General features: G+C 32.0%; 1 protein-coding gene across 1 annotated transcript; it reads right to left on the bottom strand.

Annotated features, from left to right (window-relative positions):
- Positions 1-5,467: 5,467 nt before the first annotated feature.
- Positions 5,468-13,735, bottom strand: LOC134711542 (uncharacterized). The gene is made up of 6 exons (XM_063572191.1): positions 13,403-13,735; positions 11,895-11,925; positions 11,121-11,307; positions 10,014-10,154; positions 7,430-9,553; positions 5,468-6,798 (listed from the first exon to the last, which is right to left on the bottom strand). The coding sequence occupies exons 1-6, from the start codon at positions 13,661-13,663 to the stop codon at positions 5,946-5,948; spliced, it is 3,597 nt and encodes a 1,198-aa protein (XP_063428261.1). The 5' UTR covers positions 13,664-13,735; the 3' UTR covers positions 5,468-5,945.
- Positions 13,736-15,485: the final 1,750 nt, after the last annotated feature.

The raw sequence follows: 15,485 nt of genomic DNA, 5'->3' as shown, positions 1-15,485 counted from the left end.
TGTAATGTGTTTATATTTTTCACAAATGCACCAGATAAGAATTCCACCTATGCCTTGTGGCAATATTGCATGCATATTCAAGACGAAAACAAATTTACCAACACAATAGAATGATAGTTTTCTTTAAGCGAGGAGAGCATGGCATTCTCCTCTCAGATGGCATCGGATTAAATGACCTCATTTCGACTGTACGTGGCCAAATATTTTTAAATCAATATACCACCAAACGGGAGAGAGAACAAGAAGACAGTGATGTTAATACAATATCATACTATAAATCAATGACATATCATGAAAAATTCCGTAAGTTCTGATATACAAGTCCCTGATAAACGACGAAATCTGTGCAATAGTTAAAATCTAGCAGAAATTGAAGATAAAAAACTATATCCGATCTCAGCTCTAACCTCATACAATTTGACATATGTGTTTTTACTTAGATATTTTGTTTTACCATAACCCCGATGAATCATGTTTAATATGAGTTCAAGAGAGTCGTGTTAATATAATCAAACTGTGGTCAAGAGAACATGTGCTCGAAAACATCCTGGTGTTATCCGAAGATCCAGACAGACAGTGCCAACATCACACACCAAACTCAAACAGCTGCAAAGAGCATAGTCTAGATAAATTGTGGACGGTCAGTTAAATATCAACTATAAGCACTAAATATTCAAAGGAAAAAAAACAAGATGCTATATACTACGGTCAATAGATATAATAAGATGTGGTATGCGTGACAATGAGACAACTCTCTATCTAAGTCACAATGTGTAAAAGTAAACAATCATATAGAGAAAAGTATGGTCTTTAACACGGAGCCTTGGTTCACACCGAACAGCAAGCTTTGACGTGTCCCAACAAGTGTAAAACAATAACAACACTTGAAGAAAACTAACGATTTTACGTATAAACAAATGAGAAACGAGAAACATATATATGAACCACATCAACAAATGACAACCACGGAACAACCGTTTCCTGATTTAGAACAGGTTTAGTTTAAACATATTTATTTTAATGTTGATTGAGAAACAAGATATTACAACTTATATTAACCCCTTTGCACTTAGCTGGTGCGAGCGCTGCCTTGTAATGACAGGGGCACATTTACCCTTTTACATTTATTTTCGGGATCAAATAAATCTCACTCTTTTAATTTCAATCACTGGAACTTTAAAACTTACATAGAAAAACGTAAAAGATATTTTAAACAATAAGTTCAGAAAAAAACTTGGCGGTCACCATGTGTGCAAAATTATATAGTTTAGATGCATTAACTATACAGAAACGCGCAAGAATATAGGCCAGACGATGTCTCAAAATTGAACTTAATGGAAGTCTGTGAATTTTCAAATTTCATGAGTCTTGAAATACAAGCAAGCTTTACGGTGCAAATGATAACATGCTATGAAAGTGACTAACTCGGCAGGTGATGATCACGTATGCTTCATTTTTGCATCAAATCTGGGAATATAGTATTATATATTAATAGTATCATATGTGCAAGATTAAAACATAGAGGCTGTCATATTACATAGCAATTCATTTGACTACTAATTTGTTGTAATTGTCAAATGTAAAAAAAAAAAAAGAGAGGGAGGAACAGAGCTGAGAGCTCCTCATATTTCATCACCAAATCAGATGCTCCACAGGGCGCAGCTTTATACGAACGCAGAGGTTGAACCCTGAATGGTTGGGGCAAGTATGGACACAACTTTCAAGCTGGATTCAGTTCTAAATTTGGATTGTGATTAAATAGTTGACACAGCATAGGTTTCTAACACAGAATGAATGTGGTCTAATGAACTTTAAAAAAAGTTTTGTCCTTTGAGCAATTCACTGTGCTGTTGAATATTAATCCTCTTAAAAAATGTTTGAAGAAATTTTCTTTTTATTTATGAAATTTCAATTGAGAAAAATTGACCCACCCCCCTCAATTGTTTTTCCAATCCCCCTTTCCTTTATTCCAAAACCGATCTCAATTCAAATTTCCAATGGAGTTTTCAACAACAATTACTCATTTAAATACATCATAAAATATTAAATTGTAAAAAAAGTGCTTGCTATCACTGAATGGTAAAGATTGTATTAATTTATCAGTTCGTAGTAAAAGTGAATATACATTGTATATTGTATAAAACAATGATTTAAGTTGATTCAACTACTATTCTGGACAAAGAAAGGTAACTCCAATTGAAATTTCTTGCTATTGCACAATATTGTGCAATTAGATATTTCTTGCTATTGCGCAATACTGTGCAATGGAAAATAATTGCTATTGCACAATACTGTGCAATTGAAGATTTCTTGCTATTGCACAATACTGTGCAATTGAAAATTTATTGCTATTGCACAATACTGTGCAATTGAAGATTTCTTGTTATTGCTGAGTACTGTGCAATTGAAAATTTCTTGCTATTGCACAATACTTAATATAATAATTTTGGATCCTGATTTGGACCAACTTGAAAACTGGGCCCATAATCAAAAATCTAAGTACATGTTTGGATTCAGCATATCAAAGAACCCCAAGAATTCATTTTTTGTTAAAATCAGACTAAGTATAATTTTTGACCCTTTTTGAATTTAATGTAGACCAATTTGACAAACAGGACCAAAAATTAGGAATCTACATACACAGTTAGATTTGGCATGTCAAAGAATCCCATTTTCCCAATTTTTGATGAAATCAAACAAGTTTAATTTTGGACCCCGATTTGGACCAACTTGAAAACTGGGCCAATAATAAAAAATCTAAGTACATTTTTAGATTCAGCATATCAAAAAACCCCAAGGATTCTTTATTTGTCAAAATCAAACTAAGTTTAATTTTGGACCCTTTGGACCTTAATGTTGACCAATTTGAAAACCGGACCAAAAATTAAGAATCTACATACACAGTTAGATTCAGCATATCAAAGAACCCCAATTATTCAATTTTTGATGAAATCAAACAAAGTTAAATTTTTACCAACCTTCCTTTTATGGTCATAAACCTTGTGTTTAAATTTCAAAGATTTCTATTTACTAATACTATAAAAGTTATGGTGCGAAAACCAAGAAAATTGCTTATTTGGGTCCCTTTTGGCCCCTAATTCCTAAACTGTTGGGACCTCAACTCCCAAAATCAATACCAGCCTTCCTTTTGTGGTCATAAACCTTGTGTTTAAATTTCATTGATTTCTATTTACTTAAACTAAAGTTATTGTGCAAAAACCAATAATAATGCCTATTTGTGCCCTTTTTTGGCCCCGAATTCCTAAACTGTTGGAACCAAAACTCCCAAAATCAATCCCAACCTTCCTTTTGTGGTCATAAACCTTGTGTCAAAATTTTATAGATTTCTATCTACTTTAAACTAAAGTTATTGTGTGAAAACCAAGAAAATGCTTATTTGGGCCCTTTTTGGCCCCTAATTCCTAAAATATTGGGAACAAAACTCCTAAAATCAATCCCAACCTTCCTTTTGTGGTCATAAACCTTGTGCTAAAATTTCATAGATTTCTATTCACTTTTACTAAAGTTAGAGTGCGAAAACTAAAAGTATTCAGAAGACAACGACGCAGACGACGACGCCAACGCGATAGCAATATAGGACGAAAAAAATTTCAATTTTTGCGGTCGTATAAAAAGATATAGGTAATGATGATTAGTTTTGGAAATATAGGTTACTTTCATACTTGAAATAATGAAGCAGCTTTGCACTTTATTGTTCATTTATTTAACAATAGTGCTTACTATATTTTCGTTGTTTCTTTTTGATTTAGTACCGTTTGCCCATGTCACTACGTGTTCACCTTGCCTTATTTAAGATACATGTAAGTAGTTGGTTCAATGACATTACTATTTATTTTGTCAGCTTGACTTTTCAGTATCGTTTGTAAAAGCTTCAGTTTTATGATCTACAAGAAGAACATCAAGAAACTCAGTTCCTTTGCTTTTTGTCTCTTTAGCTGTTCATTTACTACTTTTGTGCATGAATGGACACCCCATATCCTTTCTTTTCTATTAAGACATTTTCTACTTGCCAAAAACTGCAGTTGTATGTTTTTTTAGAAAGCAAACTTTCACAAATCAGAGGCCAAAGACTAGAATAAAGAGTTTGAAAACATGCATGCCATCTTTCATTGTGTAGCTGAACATTAATAGTAGCAGGTAGCTTCCATTTTTACAATAGATGGAGACACAATTTGTAAACTAAAGACAATGTGGGTGCTCCAGCAAACACACATACACAAAAGTTACACAAATCCCTGCTGTGAATCAAATTTGGTATCTAAATGGACAGTGATTTGGAAAATAAGTGGAATAGGCAAATATATTTCAAACTTGTGCCATCATTTACTAGAAGTAAGTTGTGAACTTTTGCCAAGTGTTGAAGGATATATCATGAAGTTAAGATGAGGAACAGCAGTAAAAGTACTTTTTCTTTAGTTTTTTTTTGTCTGTTAAGGATTTTTGTCATGATTCATACAACAATTATAACCTCTGCCATTATGATAATACTTATTGCAAGCATCATGTATAAACGTACTATTTTAATGTTTTTTCTATAAAAGTGTTCTGTACAAAAGTTACTGTAAGCAACCACCACGTGTGTGAGAGCTCCACAACAATCTACTTTGCTAAATGTAATGTCCAGATCATCAGCATGTCAGTAGTCAAAAGAAGAAGGCAAATCATATTTGTGACCAGATTTCATTTTTTTAATAAACAGTGTAATTAGTATGTAACAATAAAATAAAATATCACAATTGTTTTAAAGCATAAACATGATTCATATAACAATAACAAAGTTAAGCTAGGACATATAAAATTATGTCTTTAAACATTTCAATCCCCCACATTCATTTTTTTTTTATATTTCATAGGATCTAATATCTTTCATATCCACATTTATGATCATAATGATCATTGATATACTGTATTAAAATTCAGAAATTATTGAAATGTTTTAAAATTGAATTAAATGTGACAGGGTTATAATCTTATTATTTCAAGCTCACATTTTAAAATTTGTATATGAATTAAACATGATTTTTCTTAATATCACAAAAAATAAAATTGCGTTTAAGTCTATAAAGACAAAATCACATTAATAAATGCACACAATAATTTCTGAATTTACAGCATACTATTCCAAAGTACAGTGTTTCAAAAACTAGTTTAAAATATCCAAGTTTGTATAAAAAGTAATACTTCAATGGTCCCAAATTGCATGATTTATAACCTCAATGTTGCATACAATTTTTGTTGATACATTGTAGTTTTAAAATGAGAAGCCATAAGATTTAAGACTTTGTATACATGTATATATATATATATATGTATTCTTTTTAGCATAACAAATCAAAATACATTTATCAAATTAGTAAACATTTCATTCATTTGAATTAAGTACTCTAATTCTTTTATATGGAAGTAACCACTTTATATCCTAAGATGCTACAAAAAATACCATTGATAATCTATTGGTCCCTTAAAATCACTATTATGGAATTTCTGGCCATTCAAAAATATATGAGTGCAAACATAACAATAAGACCTAGAAAATCAATAACCAAACTTAACTTTATATCAAGAAATTACAGTTTATTTCAATGAGACATCAGTAAAATCACAATAATTAAAACTTGTATTTTAATTTTAATTCAAAATATGGATTTTCTTTCTTAACTCCAACATTGATTGTTTTAAGTACATGTAATCAAAAGCATAATTTATTCTGTGTTAATATCAGTGGTTGGAGAAACTCAATAGCAAAGATACATATTAAATTCCTTTTTAATACTGTAGTTTAGAAATAACCTTTAAATACATGTACCTCATTAATGTTTTCTCATACTAATATTGTTAACAAAATAATTTTTCCTCAAACCACAAAAATTGTACCCACAAAAATAAATGAATTCATAGTACAAATACATAAATGCAGAAAACTCTTAGAGAGAAGTTGTAAATAAATCTTTAAGAGTCACCAGAAAAGCTTCTTTATTTTGTCCATATATGAACTTATAAAGTCCTTTCATTCTTTCCAGATTACTTCCCCTTTTTGTCACACAAATAACACTGTCGTCTGCTAAATCAGAAAAATCATGCAAAAGTGCAAAGTCAAAGACATGACAACAGGATTCAGCTGTCATCAAATGCTTGGATATAACTTGTAGAAGGAATGTTTGTAGTCTATAAACCAGGTATTTAATAGCCAATGAAAATACTTCTAAACAATGATAGACATTTTCTATAGATTTATCACAGACTAAAAAGTGACCTGTTACATGACATTTGTCAGTACATTTATACAAGTAATGTATCAAATAACGGAAGGCGTAAAATGTCGTATCTTCTATCACAATTTCGTTTTTATTGGCCTCTGAAAATTTCCCATGAAGCATAGCAGTAAACAATGGTGATGATTCTGACAGTAAGTTTCTACAGCATATCAGTTTCTGGTTTTCAACTAAAAATACAACTTCGTGTGACACCTCAGCGCCATCAAATTTACATGCCTCAAATTCCTTGCTAATATCCATGTCAAACCCATTTAGACAATCTTCTGATTCAGGTACAATATCAACTATATCTAGACAATCTTCCGATTCATGCACAACATACTCCATTCTAAAACTTTTATCTTCACATTTCATTTGGAAATTGATCATCTTCCCCAGAAAAACCAAACCCTGAAGTGCTGCTTGGCATTTAGGAGTATTAACTGTTTTATTCTGTAGAATATCAAAAATTTTCGTCAAAAAATGCATTCGTCGGAAGTAGTGTCCATGCATGCCTCTCAACCTGTAAAGTATGAAATTTTCTTAACCAAAATACACAATTTTTGTAAAATATTTATGACATACAAATATTGAATATCAGATTTTTCAATAAAACTCAAATTGATGAAAACTAGAAAGATCATGCTTGATACATTGATGATATGTACCAAATATTGCAGAATTTTTTTCACGCACTCCAAGCTGTGTCATCAAAATTGATTCAATATATGCAAGGGCGTATATGTCCTTGATATATGGAAATGAATTAAAATTAAATTATGCTTATTGAAGTAGCCCTTTGTGCAGTACATTTTTATTGCATTTACATGTCAAATTTTCCCCATTTTTTTTTTGATAATTATCATGATTATATATAGATATAAGGAACATAAGGAACATATATTCATGTCTCATGGTTATTTTAAAATTTTGGTTCATTTATGTTTTTCAGAGTTGAGTGTAACATCCATTTATTCTGATCTAGTGAACATTTTTGTTTTACGGCCAACTGAAGCCCGCTTCTGGCTGTGTGATTTTTTGATGTGTTGTAGGGACTCATTATAAACCTTTCACCTTTTTTCGCAATACTTAAAACATTGCAATAATTTCTGAATTTTCAGTAATTGAAATTAGCAGTACCCTAAAAATCTTACCATAAAATATACAGCACATCTACAGCTAACCATTCTCTAATTATGTCTGGATGTCTGTACACCAAACTTTCAACTTCACCTCTACCAAAATGACTGTCTGCCTGGATACACAGATCTTGTAATAAAGTCAATCCAACTTGTGCATTAAAATAGGACTTTTCCTCAGTTGATGTCATGGTATTTTTTTCTCTGTCAGCAACAGAACTTTTCCTTTCATTTTTATTACTTGAAATGTTTTCAGAGGTGGAAAGTTTAGTTAGTGTATCAAGAAAAGAATACTGTGAATTATTTCTGTAGCCATGGTGATCAGATCCTGACGATTTTCTTCTGTCAGTACATCTCTTTATGTTTGATGTTTGAAGAATGCAGTTTTCAGTTTTAGAGAGCTTATTTATTTCATCTTCATATTTGTACAGGCATAACTTGTAATAAATCAACATAATAAATTTCATTTTCAGTAATTTCTCAAAGCACAAAGGGTTTTTGGCAAGTCTGGAGAGAATTCTGGCTACTCTTGGTTGTGAATCATCAACCTTGTGTAAATAATCTAATAAGCAGCAGACAGTTTCTATGGTAACCATGTGTTGACTAGGATCATTCATTTGTGATACACGTGACAACAATATCAATATTTGATTTTCAGTTTCTTTAACATGTCTGGACGATCTCTGATCAGCCTCAAACGTTACAAGTTTCCTTCTTTTTGAAGGGTTTTCTATATCAATGTCACTTTCATCATCTGCCATCTTAGTCCTTTTTGTCCCTGTTTCAGAATCCTTTGTATTTGTATGGCTTATACTACCTCCATCTGTCATTTGTTTCATAGTTGTCTCCCTTTTTAGCTTCTCTAATTTTTGATCAATTTTATCAACAGTGTGTTTGATTTCATTCATATCTAAAGTCTCTTCCATCTTTTTTTGTGTGATATTGTCTGATAACAGAACATTGCATTGTCTGTCCTCTGATTTGTCATTTCTATCTTTAGAATCCTCATCTTCTATTTCATCATCCTCAGATTCACAACTTGAAAATTCTGCCTCATCTTGGTGAAATGGTATAGGTGATGACTCCATAGGACTTTCACATTTTTCTGGACTTCCACAGGAGTATGGAATACTACAAACCATGCCATAGTTTGGATCTTTATTAACAGTTGAAACAGAAAACCAATTTTCTGGAGTACTTTCACCAACACTCCATGATGAACAACCAGGACTATTGAACAAGGATTTGGATGGACTTAAAGAATACTGACTAGAATTTGTGGGACTTTCTCCGGTACTTTCAGAGTAACTTTTTGGTGAATAATATGAAACAGTACTAATGGGACTATATTCTGAAGATTCTGTATCATTCTTCACAAAAACCTGTTTACATTTTTCACCTTTGGTATATTTGTCAATATCCCATGAGGAATGTGGAATGTAGGATGGACTGTCAATGCTGTAAACAACAGATTTACGTTTTTCTTTTTTTTCCTCCACCTTGTCTAACTGAACCATTGTTTTCTTTTCTATTTCATTTCCATTGCATCTGGAATCAACTTGATGTGGAAACTGATACAATTTCTTAAACATTTCTTGCTCTTTTAAAATTTCGTCATTCATTTTGTCTTTAGTGATAAAAGTTGGAATCAGATCTTCTGCTTGGCAGACGACACTTTCAAACTTGGCAATTCTTTGCAAATGACTGACCAGAACTTTAATCAAACCATGTTCCAGTAAAACTGTAATACTTGGATCGTCATATAGAAAGCATTGTAAAGCACTGATGACTTTATCATATAGCACATGGTATTCATCCTTTTGAAGACATTCCAAAAATAATTGCAAAATTTCATTGTCACGAATTTTAATTCTGTTGACACCATCTTTGCAACAAATGCAAAGAATATTTAGCAATGTGGTTTTGTCAATACAATTTTCTTTATCATGAAAAATATCAAGAATTATTTTTATTCCTCCAGCTGATCCCAAACCGGCTCTAAAATTAGGCTGGTTTGATAGTCTATTTATCACTGTAATGGACTGGTTAACTACATTACTATCACTGTGAAGCATTAGGGACAGTATTTCTGACAGGGCACCAGAACTAACAATCTGACTGGCAAAACCTACAGAACAGCTGAAAAAGAAAACAAGTTAAATACAAACTGTAAAAGTATTGAAATTTTTTCGTTATTTTCATAGAATAAAAAGTAGTTTTCAAATATATATAAAAATAATTAATACTCACTGTCATTTGAGTTAATTGGTGTGTTGATGCAACATGGAGACAGTCCCCCTAAAACTGCTGTGCTGATTATAAATTAGAATCATGTTGAGCGAGAGGTGAAAAAATATGTCGTGATATTGCACAAATTATTTGATAAACATGATAAATCAAATTCTTCTAATTAATAATCAGCACAGCAAACATTAAGGAATTAAGTACCTAAGGAGCAAACACAGTTGCTAGTTTATCCAGAATAATGACACTTACAAAGACCTGATGAACTTTAATATGATACTGTTAGTTCTATATCAGTCTATTGGAATCTTGTCAATGATACTGTTAGTTCTATATCAGTCTATTGGAATCTTACCTTACAGCAGAAATCTCATGAATAGTTCTTAATATAGAAAGCTTAACTTCTTCCTCTGATTCACTGAGGTGTTTTGCTAGATATCGGACAACATCTTCTAATAGAAGTTTTTCCATCTGTCTGTTGTGACTAACAAGCAACCTAAAATTCAGTTGAAAGCATGTGTATTAATCTTTTTAGCAGTTTAATTAAATGGAACACACCAAAAATTATATGTGAATGTAGTTTTACTTTTGCATATTTAACATCTTTAATTCATTCATATTTTCACACATCATATAGACATAGGACTTGTAAAGTGTTTCACTAAACAAATCCTTGTATAGACATAAAAAAAACACTAAAAAAGAAAATTTGTTGATATGACACTAAGCCCCACTAGCACAATCACACAAATTTCCATGTAAAGTATCTGCCTTTATAATGGCCAAACTGGATCAAAATGGAATTTGGCATACCACTTTTAGCACTGTTCTCTATAATGTGTTGGTCAATTATATAGTGTCTGACAGACATCATTTTAGGCTTCTGTTGCATTTCAGGAGCCTCTGGCTTTGTATGTCTTGTATGTTTTTGATTTTGGTTCATTTATATGCTTCAAAATTTAGTGTGACATCCATTTCCATTGAGCTAGTGCACATTTTTGTTTGGGGGTGGGCTTAAGCCCGCCTCTGGATGCAGGACTTTCTTGATATGTTGAAACCCCATTGGTGATTGTGGCTAAGTTCAGTTAATTTTGGTTTAATTTGGCCCAGTAGTTTCAGTGGAGAAGATTTTTGTCAAAGTTAATGACGTATGACAGATGACAGACACCAGACGCCAAGTGATGAGAAAATCACTTAACAAAATACTTAAGAATATTTCTTTTTAATTCTATCCTTTAACATGTTAAACTGTTTTCAGAATAAAATACTACTTTCAAACTGAATAAGAGCAAAAATGATTTTTTTTTTCAAAATTTGTAATATTTGCAAAATAAATAGGGAATTAAAGAGTTTGAAAGTGCCAAACAGACAGACAGACTAATAGACACAGTGATAACTAGGGCCCTAATCTGTGGTGCCCTATGAAATAAAATGTTAATATTTATTTTATCCATTATTGTACCTTACTGTTCTGCTATATGTCAGAATATTTTCTTTGTTTTTTGTAGATTCCAGTAGTTTTCCCAGGGTTTCTGCAACATCTGCTTTGAGAATGATACCAATATTTTCCTTTGTTAAAGCTAAATTTGCCAGGGTCCTAGAACATCTGTTTTGTATACTTTCTGTCTTTGATTCACTGAAAGCATGTGCTATAACAGAGAAGTAAAAGGGCTTTCATTGAATATTCATTGTAAATAGTTATTTTGAGAAAAATCAATAGTTGTATGCACATGATAAAAATGCAATAGTCAAAGAAAAACAGTAGTGTTATCACTCTATAGCATACATGTCAACTTGTTTTTAAAGACTCAAACTGGGACAATCCTTTTACTTACAGATTAGGAATGAAATGTTTTCAATGTTCATCATAGACAGACATAGAGAAAAGAAAATGTTAGAGTTAAAGGAAAATTTAAGATATTCAGTAGGGGTTGGCATGTATGCTTTATATTTTCATTTGCAAATGATAGATAGGAGGAAATTTTGTGTGTGTACATCATTACCAAGACTTGATTAAGAAATCTTTGAGCATTGAGTCAAAAGATTGCCATACCTTGATTTCATCTCTAAAATTCAAGATTAAACCTTTTATTCAATTAAAACTAGTGCTTACTCTATACAGTCTATACCTATATACAAGTTTTTCAATACATCACTGAATTTACTTGTTTTAGGTTACTTACAGCAGATGCCATAAGTATTAATATAAGGCCATATAAATATTTCAAATCCTTACCTATTATTTCTATGCCATTTGATCTTCTTACCTGAATAAGAAATAAAAAATAAATAATATATGTTTTTACCTTTACAAGAAAAATAGAAAGTCAACATTAAAGTATCACTACAAAGACCTTTGCTTCTTATCCTTATATAAAAAGATCATATCAGATGTACTGCAACTCCCATATTTAAATTTGAAAAAAGTGGTTACCGGGAAAATGTTTTCTTTCAGTAACAGCTACTGAAGATTACTTATTGTTGTGCATGGGTGGTACAAAATGTATTTACCTGGTATCAAATTATCTTCTGAAAGCCAAAAATTCTAATATAGTATGAATATTACAATAAGGTGTTTAAGCTAACAATATTTACATTTGGTATTTAGTTTACAATTCGTTGAAAGAGAACACCTTGTGTAATGTTAGTCCTAATGATTATGAAATTTTGTAATGCTATTCTAATCTTTTGCCGACTACTTCCTGCAACAAGGTGAGCTCTGGAGATGTCATCTGTGGTAACTGTATTGTGGCTATTTGTAGCATGTTCCAATGCATAATGGTACATGTATGAGGAATATTTAACATTAATATGTTTTGTTTTTAGTTCATACATGTGTAATGCGTGTCTGTAAGTATTGGGTGGCTTGTTCTTGTTCTTCGGTTGATTGGTTATATTATTTCTAATGATATGGTAATAATTATTAGCTTCAGGCTGTGAATAACTTCATAAAATACTAATAATTGTGTTTTAACATGTTTGATGGAGCATTTAGCTGATGTACAATGTAGGTAGGTATTATGAGTTGTCCATCATATTTGTTACACAATTGGTGTTTTGGTAGTAATTGCAAATGTATGTAGGTGCTTGTCACGTCTGTGATATCTAGTAGCTATTTCTCATTATTTAGTACCGACATAGATATATTCAGGTGGAAATATATGCTAGTTGACTGGTATGCGTTATACATTAATAGCAGACACAGGGGCAGGTACATGTATCATCATGATCAGATGTTTTCGAGTAAAAATGTATGCCAGTCGACTCTGATCGTGGAAGGGTCAATCCCAAATCCCGAGCTTAAAAACACCTGATCTCGGAGTCCCGATAAAGGTCCTATCCCCCTCATTAGTCATAGATGTTTTGGGGTAGAAATATATGCAAGTCAACTAGGGAGGGGGGAAAAGACCCTTTCAGGACATCGGGATCAAGTATTTTTAAGCTCGGGATTTGGGGATTGACACTTTTGGGATAGGGGATCTCAGGATTGATTTATGTTTTAATTCGGGACCTTGGAATATCATGTTTTTAAGCCCCAGTACCCCCCCCCCCCCCCCCCCCCCCAATAATATGTGTTATACATTGTGATAATTGACAGAAGTATCATAGATGTTTTAGGGTGGAAAAATATGCCATAACCGTTGACTGGCATGTGATTTGGCCCCAAAACATCTATGATACACGCCCCTGTGCTTAAATTATACTTTCATAGGAAATAACCACACTGCACAGAGGGTATTTTACCATATTTCTGGCATCATTGTCCATACATAAATTTCCCAGTGTACTTAAAATGACATCTACACTCTTGCTATCGGTATCACTTTTCTGTAATATTTGTAAAATCTTCGGGATACCTCCGTTTTTCAACAGATAGCTTATCCCTTCTTTGGTTTTCAGCACATTTTTACGGATTTCTACTAGACAGTTGAATGTATCTTTCTCTGAAGAATTGTCTAGTTTCAATATGAGTTTCTGGATTGTTTTTCTTGCTTTTTGGTCCATGACTAGTGTAAATTAGCAAATGGGGAGGATATTTCATGAGGCAGCAGTTTTTGTGTTGATTTTCGGTTTTCCGTGGATTATCTCCCTTACCAAGATCTGACAGAAGCCCCCAAAATTATCTATATTAAACCAACGAGAGAACGGACTGGTTAAAAACATTTTTTCAAAGCAAAGTTCATAGTGATTATATATTGAAATCTGTAGGCTTTTTTTAATGTTAGTTTAATGCTTGCAGAAGACATCAAAATTTGCCTGTACACAGTTTGAGGTGCGGCAGTGGCAGATCCAGGGGAGGGTTCTGGCGGTTGGAACCCCCCTTTTTTGGACGATCAATGCATTTAAATGGGGACATATAGTTGGACCCCCCTTTTTAAATGGCTGGATCTGCAAGTGTGGTGATGCTTATTGTAATAATTTCATGGGTTTGTCCTGTAACATCAAGACTATTTCCAACCTTATGGTGACTGATTCGAAAATGTGTTTTGTAACAGCAGAGATTGGGAATATCATTTATATATTGTTGATGTACATCTCTTTTGCTAAAATATATTATAGCTGATGCACACTTGCCTGCTTTATCTCATCTACAAAAAATGTTCTTCAGACCAGAGTGATTTCAAAAAATATTTCAGACATACAGCTGCTCAAAGTGAGCTTTCTATCAGTTTAGCAGAATGTGGATAGCAGTGTATTAAATTTGCCAAAACTAATATGTAAACCTCCCTTATCATCTTCAATCTACAAAAGTTGTGAATATATTCAACAGAGACAAATAATATATATCTGACAAAAAAACACTTTCTAGCAAGCATAAATGATAATTAATGACAAGATTCAAGATCTAAGACAAAAAAAAATGGTAAAAAAAGTACTCATTTTACATTTTTCTTTTAGGATCAAGTGTAAAATTATGTTGATGTTGTCCAGATTATTTGCATTGAAATTAAAGTATCTAATAATTACAAGACCACTAATAAATTTTTATATTTTGAAGGCTGTTATTTGACCAGTAAACATACAGAAAGTCATAATTTTGATAAGACAAAAAGTTAGTAATATAGGCAAAAGCTGAAAAATTATTAAAAAAATTGTCATGTAAGGGCACTTTTTAGGAGCCAAAATAAATCTTGACATTGCGATTTGACAGGGTAAGATTTTTTCTTACTTTTCTAGTTTTCAAGATATTAAACAACTCCCACATGACCTTGATGTTTTATTTTTAGGCATGGTAGCCATCTTGGTTGATTGACAGGAACAATGAACTCAAACTTCCGACAGCGAGATACCATAAGAAGCATTCAATTGAAATATGGTTGAAATTATTCAAGTTGTTTTAGGGAAGAAGTTAACAACCATGACATATCATAACGGACAAGGACAATAAACAGCAATAGCTCACATGTTGACCAATTGGACCAGGAAAGCTAAAAATCTATTAACTTTTAATAAGTTTTTGCATAAATACAAATATTTTTAAATGCCTCAGATATCAGAAATATAATAAAAAGCACACCTTTGTTTTTGGACAAAACCCTTTGATATAATTTTCCAAGAATTGGTATACAAGACTAAAGATATCTAATGGAAACCACAAAGCACAGGATGAAGATAAAACCATATCATTTAACAACAACTATATTCAAGGCATAAAAACTCTAGTACGGTTCTTTGAAAAGACTAAATTTCCATAGACTGTAAAATTGCCATTAGAAAAACTAAGATTCATTTACAAAAAACTTCAACTAGCTAATTACTAGAATTTTTCTACAAAACATGTACTTGCAAAAATTTACAAATACATGACTTTAAATTGCTTTCATGA

Source organism: Mytilus trossulus, chromosome 3, assembly GCF_036588685.1.
Source record: "Mytilus trossulus isolate FHL-02 chromosome 3, PNRI_Mtr1.1.1.hap1, whole genome shotgun sequence".
NCBI classification, from domain to species: Eukaryota; Metazoa; Mollusca; class Bivalvia; order Mytilida; family Mytilidae; genus Mytilus; species Mytilus trossulus.
This window is presented reverse-complemented; position numbering and strand designations above follow the sequence as displayed.